The 14740-nt window shown below is 50.0% G+C and overlaps 4 protein-coding genes across 4 annotated transcripts; 2 read left to right on the forward strand and 2 right to left on the reverse strand.

Annotated features, from left to right (window-relative positions):
- Positions 1–3362: 3362 nt before the first annotated feature.
- J7337_005992 (uncharacterized protein) lies at positions 3363–5924 on the forward strand (the record flags this gene model as incomplete). The annotated part of the gene is made up of 1 exon (XM_044823661.1): positions 3363–5924. One exon carries the CDS (start codon positions 3363–3365, stop codon positions 5922–5924), a length of 2562 nt encoding a protein of 853 aa, XP_044682152.1.
- A 1230-nt stretch (positions 5925–7154) lies between these two features.
- On the reverse strand, positions 7155–8885 carry J7337_005993 (uncharacterized protein; the record flags this gene model as incomplete). Its single annotated transcript, XM_044823662.1, has 3 exons — positions 7155–8602; positions 8652–8677; positions 8731–8885. 3 exons carry the CDS (start codon positions 8883–8885, stop codon positions 7155–7157), a joined length of 1629 nt encoding a protein of 542 aa, XP_044682153.1.
- A 999-nt stretch (positions 8886–9884) lies between these two features.
- Positions 9885–10385, reverse strand: J7337_005994 (uncharacterized protein; the record flags this gene model as incomplete). Its single annotated transcript, XM_044823663.1, has 1 exon — positions 9885–10385. One exon carries the CDS (start codon positions 10383–10385, stop codon positions 9885–9887), a length of 501 nt encoding a protein of 166 aa, XP_044682154.1.
- Positions 10386–12828: 2443 nt separating this feature from the next.
- On the forward strand, positions 12829–13881 carry J7337_005995 (uncharacterized protein; the record flags this gene model as incomplete). The annotated part of the gene is made up of 2 exons (XM_044823664.1): positions 12829–13304; positions 13359–13881. The coding sequence occupies 2 exons, from the start codon at positions 12829–12831 to the stop codon at positions 13879–13881; spliced, it is 999 nt and encodes a 332-aa protein (XP_044682155.1).
- Between the last annotated feature and the right edge of the window lie 859 nt (positions 13882–14740).

A 14740-nucleotide genomic window follows, 5' to 3' on the forward strand; every position in this document is an offset into this window, starting at 1 on the left:
GATTACCGTATTTTCGTATGGTAAGGGCGGGAAGGAATCCAGATGCAGCAAGCCGTATCCCATGGATGAGTCTTAGACAAACTCCTTACCCTCAGCTGCAACCCAGGAGGGACGAAAGCCCTCATGTGCAGCATCTTTGACGAACCTGATCTTGAGTACAGCATATGTGGCATCTGTTTACAAGGTTCCTTTGTATTCTTGAACCAATTGAATAATGGAAGTGCCATTTTACGAACCCTCGTCAGACGCGATCGGACATTGGTGCCCTTTGGGTCGGTGCCTTTAAGACAGGTGCACATTCCAAAGGCTTGGAAAGGTGCTCAAGCCTCTTGGTGAGATCTACACCTCAGCGCGGCAGCCTTGACAGACCCATCTATGTCTTTCATTAAAGAACCAATTTCAGCCTCTTCAGGCCTGGAAGGTCAAGTTCCTCATGCAGGCGAATGCCGGTTACTATGCCTGAGCCACGGAAGTTCCTCCACAAGCTATCCCAATGTTGCCTTTCAATGATCTGGATTCACAAGGCTGACTGATACTAACATGGGTGTCTGTGAGCATGTACTTTGTGGAGAAGAATCACCGTCTTGTGTATCTCGTCTTTGCAGGGGCTGCATGGATATCTAGGAACCAAGCAACGAGGAACTAACGCTCGCAAACTGTGACCTCGTTCCGCTTGAAGTGAAGCCCAACAACTGAGCGTGGTGGGATTGCTGATATTGGTTCGGAGGATGAAGACTCAGAGATAGTAAAATGGAACATATGCATATGGGTACGGGGAGCAAGGAAATATTAGACTGATATGAGATATCAAAATGAACCTAGCAGAAAGTATCCTGAATGTATCCCAAATCACCTAAGTCTTTTTATCATTTAGGATCAAGACCCTGAGTTTTCTTTCCTCCCCTAGGATAGATTCCGTGTCGCTGAAAGGGAACCTCGAGAGCATGCTTGGACAGATAATTTTGAGGATGGCGACGACGATGACGTTTCCAACAAGCTATGCTGGCTCTACGACAGGGATGACAGGTGTTGATAGACGTTTGCTGAGGGCATCAGCTCAAATATCAAACTCAATATGAGCAGACGTAGGATTCAAACAAAACAAACTCCAGTGATACACGGCGCATATAGTGACGCAATTTCCGAGATATCCGCATCCAAGGCAAATAGTATCACAGTCTCAAGTTCCCGTAATTCGAACAATATCGAGCCGCGTCAAGAGCAGAAATCATGTTGATATTGATTACGAAGGATCATGAACCCCCATCCCGTTTCATGAAACAGAAACAAGCCGATCCAGGGAAATAGCAAACAGGATGAGTAGCTGCAGCTACGTAAATTAAAAAGGCGGCGATCCGGCCGTGCAGTATCATAGCGACATCTAACGAGTGGCTCTCGCAAGGTAAACGGGCATCCAAGCGTGGTGAGTAGCGCTGATGCATTGATGCAATCCTGGGCTCGAATCACTTTATATGAAAAAGTCATCTCATCACCAACCGAAGTGCATCCATCCGCGTAAGTGTGTGTGCCGTTATGAGCCTCAGAGGATTTGCAGCCCAAGAAAGTTAGTTATAATCCCTGTTGACGGAAACACACTGGCCATGCTACTAAAATAACACTCTTTTGATACAAACACTCGGAACATGCCTATTACTACACCATGTCCCCCGGGGGGGGGGGGCTGTGTTTGTTTGGAGGGCAAAGGGAAAAGGGTGAGGCGCAATTGCAGCATCTTCAGGAAGAGATTATGCTTGTTTTGAGTGTAGACGAAAGAGCGCTATTCGTGTGAAAACAGAGGCAAAGTGCATGAACTCGAGACCTCTTTTCGGGTCGTGGAGCCGTTTCTGAAACAAGGACGAGGCAAGGTTGGGGAGTCATGAAACTTGGGTTTGATTCATCTACAGTAAGAGACGAAGCGCTTGGACCAGGGTCTCTCTCAGCATCACCAATCTCTTGATCTGTCATCCAAGGCTTTGGTCTCTAAAGAGGAAATAGTTGCGGACGGTCTCTCCGATCTGTTACTTGGCATTGTTTTGTGTGAGAAGAGAAGTTGAAAGAGGCTGAGTATCGTGTAAGTGGTTCAGGTTGAGATCGTCAAAACAACGATGCAACTGAACCGAGATCCGGAAGTAATAGTATCGATAACTCTCATGATCTATGGACTAGTACAATGTTTACTCGTATTTCTGATATTCCCGTCATATGGAAAAGCAAACGATAAACCCTTGTCTCCCCCATGTCTCTCGGAGTCTGGTGCGACGTTATAACCCCGCCCCCTTGCAACCTTCACTTTATGCATATTCCCATGCCTCGCATCCCTGCATACGATCCTTTCTAGCGTTGACAATTATTCCGTTAACCTCACCTCACCTCACCTGGATCTCATCACATTGTCACATCACAAACAACCGAATCTGTTTGAACGGCAAATTAAATTACTAGGAGGATCGGCACTGGACCGAATAAACAACTTCAAACTTAGCTCTTCTCTATATTCACCATGGCCTGTCTCATCCATATTGTTTACCAGCAAGTGCTGGCCCGTCCTATTTTTGGATCTTGGATCTGGCGGGAATAGTTTCACCGTTCTACAGTCGGCTGTATACCAACAGACGGTGAACGCCTGTTGATTCCAAGAGTACCGAGGCAACCGAATGGAACCATCATCAAGTCCCCATCATGGGAGAACTAGTTGGCTTGGCTACCATTGGCTCCCGGATAATTCATCATGAACAGATGGACGGTGACAGGGGCCGGTCAATCCCTCCACTATCTGCTGAGGTCGCGAACCTTGCATCTGGGGCCCATGCTATTCTGCCTCTATCATCCAGTCCACAAGGCAACTCGTCCTAGGCCCTCGAGCCTAATATGGTAATGTCTGTCCATGCTCAGCTTATCCACTTGCTTCCAAACCACGTCTCGTCTATACTGATCCTAGAATCTCGCTGAATCAAGGCACATGACGGGGCGCCTACATAACCATCACGTCTCATGTTGAGACCACTTTAATTAAGTCCCGATCGATGTCAAGGATGTCCCGTTTGCTCAGCCACCCGTCAGAGTTTGACGCTGAGTGTGGACGTTGATACTAGGTATACTGCCAGGCGAGATGCCTTCTTAAAGACGAAGCTGTCGCTGCTTCTTTGGAGTCCAATTCTTCTCCATACTCAACTCTCATTCATTCTCATTCCGTTTTGTTCCCAGGTTTGGGCTTCTTTTCTCAGTCGTTCCCTTTGACAGGTGCTTTGGCCGCCTTTTTCCAAGTTAACAACAACTTTGCTCTTTGATAGAGTATTTACACTCATTGCCAAATCAACAAAACACGAAACCAATCTACGCCTTTCCGATTTACTTCCTTCACCATGTTCATGCGCAACGTTCTTATCGCGGCTGTCAGCCTACAGGCTCTCGTGGAGGGTGTCATTGCCCAGGAGAAGGTCACACTCACCAGGACCGTTACTCGCCAGAAGCCCAAGACTTCTGCTGGCAACCCTTATGAGGTTCCTGATGTTCCTGAGGTGACCGTTGTTCCCACCTCTTATATCACTGACGGAACTACCATCTTCGTCGACGAGACTGTCACAATTCCTTGCTCTCGATGCACAGCTTCCACTGCTGGTGATGCCGACGCCGAGGTCACTTCTGAGGTTATCACTACTGTCATCACCAGTGATGCTGGCAGTGTTTCTGACCAGACTGCTGAAGTGACTGTCATTCCTACTTCTTACATCACTGACGGCACCACTATCTTCGTTGATGAGACCGTCACCATCCCTTGCTCTAAGTGCACTGCTTCTTCTACCGCCGACGCTGGTGCTGAGGGTACTTCCGAGGCTGCTTCTGAGACTGTCTCCGAGTCCGAGGCTCTCTCCACCGCTGATGCTACTACTTCTGGCGATGCCGCAGCTGCTGGTACTTCCGAGGCTGTCTCTGAGGTTTCCAGCGAGACCGTTTCCGAGGCTGCCACTACTGAGGCCGAGACTCTTTCCACTGCCGAGGCCACTGACTCTGGTTCCATCACTGAACAGACTGCTGATGTGACCACTGTTGTCCCTACCTCTTTCATCACCCGTGGTACTACCCGCTACGTCAACCAGACCATCACCATCCCTTGCACCAAGTGTGCTGGCGGTAAGACCAAGACTGTTGCAACTGGAGTTGTTGGCGAGACCACCCTCGACACCTCTGCTGCTCTTGAGACTACCGGAGCTACCCAGGACGCCGCTGAGACCTCTGCCGAGACCTCCGCCCCCGTTGAAGAGGAGACAACTGATGTCGACAACGCTACTCAGACTGCCAACACTGCCACTAATGAGGCTGGCGCCAGCACTGAGACTGAGACTCCTATTCCTACCACCATCATCCTCACCACTGGTAAGGGACAGAGCACTGTTTCCACTCAGCCTGGACCTTTCGCCAACACCACTGTTGCCGCTGGCGCCGAGACCACTGGTTCTGATGAACTCCCCGGCGCTGTTTCTTCTGAGGCTGCTACCAGCAGCGCTGTTGTCAGCAAGGTCAACAAGCCCGTCATCGTTGTCATCCGTGAGGTTACCATCTTCCACCGCACCGTCGTTATTGGTGCCGCCTGCCCTCCCGTCAAGCGTGGCAACAAGGGTGACTTCGTTGTCGGTACCGGTTCTGACGAGAAGACATTCCCTGAGCTCGGCGAGGCTCTCACTGATGCTTGTGACAAGCAGTTCAAGGACTGCTCTGAGAACGCTGGAAAGAACTTCGAGGTCTCTGATTGCCAGAAGCAGCGTGAGATTTGCCGTGCCGATGCTTCCTCCACTGCCAAGGCCCCTACTCCCATCACCAAGGAGTCCACTGAGACCGCTTCCGTCATTCTCCCCTCTGACGCCGAGGTTACTGGCAAGACCAAGCCTGGTGTTGGTGGCCATGTTGTCATCTCTACCCGAACTCTCACTGTCTCCGAGTCTTGTGCTATCTCCGATGGTACCCCTGTCATCGAGGGCCCTACATCCACTGGCGCTGTCAAGACCACCGAGACTGCCGCCGCTGAGACTACCTCCGATGCCGATGCCGCTGGCTCTACCGCTCTCGGTGCCGAGACCTCTGAGGCTGTTACCGAGACTGCCCCCGGTGCTGTTGAGAGCTCTGAGGCTGTCACCGTTGTCACCATGACCAAGCCCGACGGAGAGATTAGCACCATTGCTATCACTCTCACCAACGGTGTCCCCACTGGCACTGGTGTCGTCCCTCCTGAGACCCAGGTCGACTCCTCTGCTGAGGCTGCCCCTACCTCTGAGGCTGCTGAGACCACTGCTGCTGCTGAGACTTCTGGTGACTCCGAGGCCGTTGGTTCTACTGCCCTTGGCGCTGAGACCTCCGAGGCTGACGAGACTGTCACTGCTACTTCCACTGGTGTAGTTATCATCACCATGACCAAGTCTGACGGCGAGATCAGCACTACTGCTATCACTGTCTCCAACGGTGTCCCTACCGGCACCGGTGTCGTCACCGTTCCTGGCGAGGGTGAGAAGACCACCGTTGTCGTTCCTCCTGCTGAGACTTCCATTGTTCCTCCCGCTGAGACTTCCGAGGGCGCCATTGGCCAGGAGACTACCGGCCCTGCTGCCGGTGAGACTGTCATCACCAAGACTGTTACCAACCAAGTCACTTCCTACGTCACCGTCGGTGTCAACACCATGACCGTTGGCGTCGAGACTGTCACCCTCACCAACCAGGTCACTGAGACCGTCACCGTCCCCTGTGGTGCCGGCAAGGAGACCGCCAAGGTCATCACTTCCGTTGTCACAGCCTGCCCTGCCTCTACCACTCTGGCCACTACCCGTGCCCCTGAGCCCGAGACAGTTTACGTGACCGCGACCGTCGAGGCCGCCCGTCTTCACAGCGACGTGCCTGCTCCTGAGCGATTCCGCCGCATGCTCGGCTTCTGGTAAACAAGCGCAGCTTGGCCACGGGTTTCCTTTTTCTTTTTTTTTTCCGATTCAACTTCAGACAATTTTGGGATAAAAACAACACACAAGGGTTTTAGAGTGTAGGATATTTTGGGGGAGGAGTTCTTTTCAAAGGGTGGCGGCTGTCATCCTCCTACGGTCACACTTCCGTCTGTGACTGGATATTCTGTGATTAGGGGAGGATGATGGTACGCAGAGGAATGAGAAATATTGAGATTTGGAGTTTAACTTTTTGTCCCTTTTGTTATCTTCATGTGGTTATGATTTTGCCTGTGGGCGTGTAACACGATGTATGTACCGCCTGGATTAGAGAATACAAAACGTCATTTGATGAGATATTATGTCTTGATCAGTGAAAATATGAACGTAAATGTGGCCTCTGTACTTCACAGGTGTATAGTAGGAAGTTTGATGAGAGTCTCGCCAGTATTCCCACCCATGTCTCCTTTCCGATACAAGTCGTGAAAAGTCACCGAGTCCAATGGATAAATAAAGCGGGAGAGCATATATCTTGTTTATTTTATATGCTAATCAAGACTATATAATAAAGATCGAGTAATATGCCCTCACCGTAACCAAGCTCAAAGAGCCATATACAACCATTCCCACCTAAAAAAAAAAAAAACACAAAACGCCCACAGAACTCGCCAAACGATAGCGTAACAAGCATTGTCGCCGCGAGCTCTGGTTCAACACACTATCCGCAAAGCGATGGCGTAGAAGCACTTTCGCTGCCGAGGGAAATGGGGAAACTCGTAGGACAGCGTGTACAAACGCTGATGGGGTATCATAATAAAAAGCAAAACAGTGCGTAAATATCAAAGTAAAAAGATCAAAAATAATCCGATGGGAGGATGCTCGGAGGGTCGGGACTCGGGAGGGGAGCAGGGTGATAGCGCTGAAGCATTGTCACCGAGCTGTTCGCGAGACCAGGGAGTCCTCCAAAGCATAAATCGTTGTCGAGGCCGTCATATTAGTGGCATGTATACCAGATTGAAATTTTGGCGACGCCTCGAGGCGTAACGATCGGACCCTAACGGATGAGGATGAGAAGTGAATATCGTCAAGGCTTGTCATCAGTGAATAGCCATGTTGATACAGGCAGCCGAATCAGCAGGTTGGGCTACTGCCAGCTGCTCAATTAAGAGGCGTCAGCCAGGGCGATTGTTGAAGATGCAGCCCAGGCGGACGAGTCAAGGGAGTCCCGTAGACTTAAGCACGGTTCGACTTCTTCCAAGGAAGAGATCCGAAACCGCGCTCCTGACCCTCTCGCCGGGCTGCACCATCCTCAAACTCACTAGATGAGTCTGACTGGAGCTTGTTGCTGGGTGGGTTGCCAAAATATGTGAGAAGAGCCTTCATCGCGAATGAGCTGAGAATGCTCATGCACAGAATTCCGATCATGGTGTAGTTGCTCTTGCGGTATTGGTGAGGGCCAGGGGCGGCATCCTCAGGCCAGCCAGTGTAGAGAGCATAGGTTGTCATGACACTGCCCAGGTTACCGAGACCAGAGACGAGCGCAGTCGCGGCAGCGACTCCGACTTCGCCATGGCGCTTCTGGAAGATCTCAGAGCTCCAAGCCATGCAGATAGGGACAGTGGGACCAAGACCGAAACCAACCATGAGAAGACCTCCATATCGAGCCCAGCCGTTGTTGGTCGCCAGAGTAGTGGTAAGAAGACCGGCGATCTGAATGCAGACAGCTGCAGAGAAGAAGTAAGGCCGAGATCTGTGGAAGCGATCCGAGATAGGAGTGACGATGAGAATGGCGATGAGATCCATGATCCAGATTGGCGCAAACAGAAGACTAACTTCGACGCCGCTGGCCTCAGGTCGGATGGAGGCGATGATTACGGATCCGTACATCTGAGTGCCGATGCCGACGCCAACGACACCGAAATACATCAAAGTCAGGGGCCAGAGACGCCAATCAATCAGAACAAGGCCTAGGTCCCTAAAGTTCCAGGGTCGAGCGTGATAAACACGTCGAAGATCGTGGTAGTGAATAACTGCGTCTTGGCCCTTGAGAACCTCAGGGGTAGCGGGGAGCCACTTGAAGATACCAGTCTTGGGTCGGGTCTGGCCAGGTGCAAGAGGACGGTCGGGGAGCCACCACAGGAGGATAACGCTCAGAAGGACACCAACAAGACCATAAACCATAAACATCCAACGGAAGCCCACAATGCCTCTCTCCCCATCCATAAGTTGGAATCCTGCAGACACGAGACCAACAACGGCAGCAGACACTTGAGACGCAGTGAAGTAGTAGCCAATTCGCTGGCCGGTGCGCGAAGGAGGGTAGAACAAGGTCAGGTAGAAAGCCATACCAGGCCACATGCCAGCAATGACGAGTCCAAGCAAGAATCGAAGTAGCTTCACACTCCAAGGATCGTTGACAGCAGCGAAGCAAGTTCCAATGACACTGGTAGCAAAGACAATGCGTGCCATCCAAAGACGAGGGCCCAGCTTGCTCATGATGAGGTTGGAGGGACAGTCAAAGATGACATATGCAACGTAGAAGAGAGCGAGAGCAGTCGAGACATCCTTTGGAGTCATTCCAAGGACAGTCATGAGATCGTGTCCCTTGTCCTTGTTCATAGTTTGAGCAATACCGATATTCGACCTGATGGCTGAGCAGAGGAAGTATAGGACCCAGAAAGCTGCAACATGATGAGTGGATGGTTTCACACGTGGTACAGGCAAACTTACCAGGAATGATACGGCGATCAATCTTTCTACAAATTAATCTGTTAGTATATACCGATTTGAGAAGAGATTGGCCACAAACCTGTAGATACGCTCTACCGTCTCAACGTCATAATCACCCTCTCGAGCATTTCCCTCTTCCTGATTCTCAAGCCCAGTAGAAGCAAGATGAGGCTTGGACGCGGGGTCATCATGCTGGCCACCACTGGCGAGCGAGCTATGAGCTGACTCTGCCATTGAAAGTGCGAGACTTGAAAGCAATGGAGGAGCGTGCTATAAGTCTGATTCAGATATTGCAAGTGACGACAGCAGATTTGAATAGGAAGAGAGGCAATGCCAGTCGAGAGGGCTTTTGTAGTAGGAACAAAAGTGAAGATGAAAGAAGAAACTGATGTTGAGGGGAAGAGGGAATAGAAAGAGGGTGGAGGGGATTTATTTAATGGAAGAAAAAAAGTTGAGGGTTCGAATCGATAATTGGATGAGATCCGTGGTTTGTGAGCCGATCTAGGCCGCTAAAACCGATGCAGATTTACTCTTGGGGGATAGCTTTTGCAGGTTGGGGTAGCTATAGCCCACTAAATGCGGCTACTTGGAGCTAATTAGTTATCAACCCTTATCCCAACCCTTCTTGTCTTGTGTGTCTACAGACTCTGTCAACGTGATCGGCTGGTTTTTAGTCACTCCCGGAGCTGAATGTGGAAGAGACATGGATAATGTTGTATCAACTGAGTGATTGTTCACCTAGAGAAATCAGAGTAAAAGGTGATTAGTTTAGAGATGAGAACTATATCTCAACAATCGAAGATATACAGCTCCAAAGCTCCGGATGCGACACGGCCCGGTAAGAGCCGCCTCGGTGCTACCGCCGTATAAGAGCTTATTCGGCAATCTACCGAGTCCAACACCGACGATCGGAACAGCAATAGTCATTCAAACTTGTATAAAACGACATCGGGATCTCTGTTAGCCTATACTCGGCTTAAAGGCAGTGTCTGGTATTCTAGATATGCTCGGTGCAGTCCGGAGTGCTCTCGGCTTTGCAGCCGTTGACCTGATGTCTAGGGGAAAGCAGCCAGGGTCTAACGACTCTTGTGACGAAGACAGTCTAGTTCAATAATAGGCTCAATCTTGAAGACTCTCCAAATCATAACATCGTCTTATGTGGACACTATGATAGACACCACAGCTAGGATTAAGTACATCAAATCCCTTCCTGGCAGCATCGTCTGGTGTACATCAACCCTTATACGCCTTCTCCAACTCAGCAATATCAAACTTCTTCATCTTCATCATGGCCATAGTCGCTCTTCCAGCGGCAGCTTTATCCTCAGATCCCATCATCTCCTTGAGCGCTGAAGGCACGACTTGCCAAGCAACTCCAAACTTGTCGGTCAACCATCCACACTGTTGGCGGGCCTCATCACCTCCTTCGCTGAGCTTCTCCCAGAAGTGATCAACTTCAGCCTGATCTTTGCAGTCGATCATGAGAGAAATGGCCTCGCTGAATTTCCACTTCGCTGGACCGCCATTGAGTGCGACAAAGGAACGGCCTCGGAGCTCGAATTCGATTACCATGACCCTTCCGGGTTCCTGGCCGTGTGTGTCTTGACCGGCGGGAGTGTAGCGTTGAATGGTATTGATCTTGGAATCAGGGGCAAAGATTGAGACGTAGTGGTTTGCTGCCTCTTCGCCTTGGTCCTCGAACCAGAGACAAGTAGTGAGTTTTCCGAAAGGCATGGTGTTTAGTGGTGATGGAGTGTTTGACAGAGTATTGAATTGTGTGCGAGTATGTTAGGACGAGAGAGAGAGATTACATCTTCTTTATAGGCCTATGTCGTTAATTGAACCAACACCGTGAACTCTGGTGGCTTATGCCAGGAGTATTGTTCACATATTGAGGCGTAAGGCTTGGGTCAACAATCACCAGGGGTTGGCAAGTGGAGGAATGCACAGATGAAGGCTTTCACATCGCAACACAGCAAACCGTCGGAGCACCGTGAACAAAGACATTTGCCGAAAGCCACTTCATCTAGAGGCGTTAGCTATCGCATTGCCGAACCAATTGTCTCTGTTGGGTCTGAGGACTGAGAGCGGGGAATGCTTCAGGTTCAGTAACACCAAACATAAGACGGAAGACAAATGTCCGACATGAGATTTTGCTGTGAACCATAACAACATTCCATCTGCTTGGGCCTCAACTCCTCGAACTGTTCTGTGGGCAGACAAGATGATGTTGAAGCATTGCTCGAGCGTCAAGGTAAAAAGAAACCTTCAAATACGGTCTCTTTTATTTCTTCAGTTGATAAGCTTTGCAAGGTTCTTGAGATCAGCTCTGATCGCCGTAATAAACCAATAAAGATACGCATAATTCGTGTGGCTCATGGCCATGGATGGATGGTTCATCCTCGCAAGCCCAGCATTAGCTGCTTTAGGCCTGGCCCTTGTCAGGTCAGGTCAAGCATTCTGTTGAATGGTTCAACCTGAGGTTCAACCTCATATTTCGGGTGTAAATGCACAAATGCCTTAGAACTCAGATCGTACCTTTCCGTCCCGTCCCCTAATCTATCTAAACCACAAAGGCGTCCGAATCTCCAAATTCTCACCTAATTTCAATTTCCCCTCTCTCAACACCCAAAACTGTCACCACCAGGGATCATCTGCAACTCAAATGCTATTCAACCCGCAGAATCCTCACTCCTTACTCGTTACGAACTGACCCTCTCACCCTTAGTGAGCTCATTGATCTTCGGTAGTCTCGCCAATGCCTTACTTGGGATTATCGTCGTCACCACCAGCGTCATCTGCTTGTGCCACCCACATGCTGGTACTCTGATACATACGCAACAACTCCACGCCAAAGTCCGCGATACGCTGGTAGTCGCAAGCCTGTCGCAAACTAGCATTGATTTGGACCATCAATCTAGCAAGCCGCGACATGTCCCGCTCAAGACTCAGTGGTCTAGACGTTGATACATCAATCCCTTTTGATATTGTTCTCGTTGGACAAAGCTGCCCACTTTATGTTCGACCGTTGCCACCTGGAAAATAAGGTTGTGAGGCCTCACAACCACAGGACCAACACCAACCTGGCACGATGAGTCAGGCACCTATGGGATACCAACTTGGACGAGGCCGACCAGTCATCGTATGCTTCATCCATTTTTGGAAGCTGCCTTGATTTATCTGATCTCACGCCCAATAAGTGCACACTATTCGGAAACAGAGATGTTCACTGGACTGTTAGCGACTTGTACGGTAGCAGCCTGACGCCTGTTGAGTCCTAAGAGCCAGGGTCGGCCAAGTCACTACTCTGTGCACGTCACGGACTTGAACGTGGAAAATCCTGGCAGATGATACGGATCCTCCAATAAGCAAAGTTGGCTTATAATCCAGAGACTGTGAACAAGATCACGAGATCCTATCGGAATGCATCTGCAAAGGATCCATAGACGCGGCCCGCACAGCCTCATGCCTAACTATGCTATCTTCAAGCGAAGATCAGAAAAGGCAACGAATACGATTAATGGGCGGACACACAAGCAAGTCTACTTGCGTGCTGTTAGTCGTCGTCGTAGCCTTGCACTTCCCCACGCCTCCATTATGCGACGCCACCCAAAGAGGCACGGCGCGTGAGTCACGATTTTTAACGCTTCCACATAAGTCCAAGGACTTTGCTTATTATGGGACCTGCCGTATCGAGTCATCGTTACCCGTCGTCTGCCTGGAGTAACAGTCAAATACTAATAAAGTCGTGTTCGCAACAAACTTTCGCCCAACAATTCGGATCCGTCGGCGCCACAATACTTTCTTTTGCTGAGCCACGCACACGCGATGTCACGTGCTGACTCTGACTAATCCTTGATTTCCAGTACTCCACCTTGTTCTACCCGTTGCCTTCCGCTTTTTCATACCAGAATTTTCAGGCTTCCAACCTTCAAGCTTCATTCATCATAACCAACCCGAACTGAGCGAGCAGTCATCGGCATAGCGATTTGCAATTACGCCTCCTCTACCATTCAACACCAACTCTCGCCTACGGTTCTCTATAAAGCGCATTCTCGCTCCCCGACCATAAGCACCGCTTTTAATTCACGCGCCTCTCGATTACAAACTCCTGCGACCGCGATTGTTGCGTCGCCTTTCAATTGTCGCAAAGCAATATCAGTCACTCACAGGCACTATGAGTGTCGCATTCGAGCCTCGTAACTTTATCCATGATGGGAGCTATCCTCCCATCGGTGACGACCACGACCATGGTGCGGATCAAAGATTTACAGACAGCGATGTCGCCGAGCAACTCAGTCATTACACAACCGAAGCATCCATGCTCCCGGATACCACAGGCGTTCTTGGAGATGATAGAGGGATGATGCCGGAGGATGCTGCTGCTGTTCAGGAAGCAACCCGACTCGATCTAGGACCCCACACGTTCCCGTCCCCGATCGAGGACGCTATGCAAGCACCATCACTCGACCCTCTACCCGATGACAAAGATCTCTCCCCGAGTATCGAATCTCCTCCTCCTTCGTCTTCTCGAGTGAAGTCCATTCCAAAGCCCGAGAGAGATGCCGTCAAGGGCGCCGACGGCAAGTTTCACTGTACCTTGGACGATTGCAAGGAAGAAGTCCGAGTATTTTCGCGCAAATGCGAGTGGAAGTAAGTTCCCACTCGAATTCCGCACTCAGTAACACTTCGCTAACTGTTTTACAGCAAGCACATGGACAAGCATGAACGGCCGTACCGATGCCCTGCCGAGGGGTGCGAAAATCTCCCTGGTTTCACATACTCGGGCGGTTTGCTTCGGCATGAACGAGAGGTTCATGGCAAACATGGAGGGCCCAAGAATACGGTCAACTGTCCTCATCCTAACTGTAAGCGACACACCGGCAAGGGATTCTCAAGACAAGAGAACCTGAACGAGCACCTACGTCGGGTTCATACCAACCCTGATGGATCTACTCCTACCGAAATCGTTCAATCACCCGGCGACAACGACAGCGAAAAGACGGGCATGAAGCGCAAACGCCACTCAAGCGAGCAGGCCACTGAGGAGTTGACTGAACTCAGGGAAGAAGTCAAACGCTTGAAGGAGGAGAATGAGAAGCTGAGGGCCGAGATGAACCAAAACTCCCAACATTCTCTGTCTATGATGGCCCAGATCGCCGAGTTGCAGGACGCTCTGCGTGAAGGTCTCGGACATACCCTGGGAGCTCCCACTGCACAGATGATCTAGGATCCAATCTTGCCTTTGGCAGTCCCCAATTTCAGTGGACCATAAGCAGGAGATCAATGTCTGATGAGCATCACTACAAGCGGTCTGGGCCAGGCCAAGCTCTGGTACCCTCAGGTTTCATTCCTTGACAGCTTCATCTGCTTTCACTCAACATATGCACACTCCACTCGGCGTTCGGCCTTATGCATGGTGCTCATGTCTCACATCAAGTATGAGTCCTGGTATGACTCTTTACACTTTTACTCTCAATTTTTCTGGCACGGCGTTTATTCCAAGGTACTGGAACTGAAAGAAATGATATCCCCCTCCTGTTTGATACACAAATACAATGCACACGCACACTTCACATGATCAATGAAAGAATGGCAGATGGATTAGGGGCTATGAAACGGGACCGTATACCAAGGAGTATACATGAGAAATGAACCAAAGGTGTCTGACGGTTGAGCTTTTTTATCTGTAATACCCCCTGTAATATACTAGATGGATGTTATGCGCATCCCTTTTCTTCTCAGATGAGTGCTATTAGAGTTCTCGTTTCAAAATCAAGTTCCTCGTCCTCTAAACTTCCCCTATGGACTTTTTTCTGTGCTTGTGATGCTATGACTCTTGATTTCCGGAAACTTCGGTAGAGTGGCAAAGACACCACAAGTTGCTTCGTAAGCTCATACCGATGCGATGCGGCTCAGCATGTCTTCCATTTTGAACCCCGAGTTCATGCGGTATGTACCTGTACCCCATGAATGCATCCCTAGCCTAGCCCAAAATATACACAGCGCCTGTCTTGCCTTATCTTCTCTTCTCTTGGGGTGAAGTTTGAAACAGAATCCCAATCATGCAGCTCCGCTTTGTCCTCTTC

Source organism: Fusarium musae, chromosome 4, assembly GCF_019915245.1.
Source record: "Fusarium musae strain F31 chromosome 4, whole genome shotgun sequence".
In the NCBI taxonomy this organism is placed as follows: Eukaryota; Fungi; Ascomycota; class Sordariomycetes; order Hypocreales; family Nectriaceae; genus Fusarium; species Fusarium musae.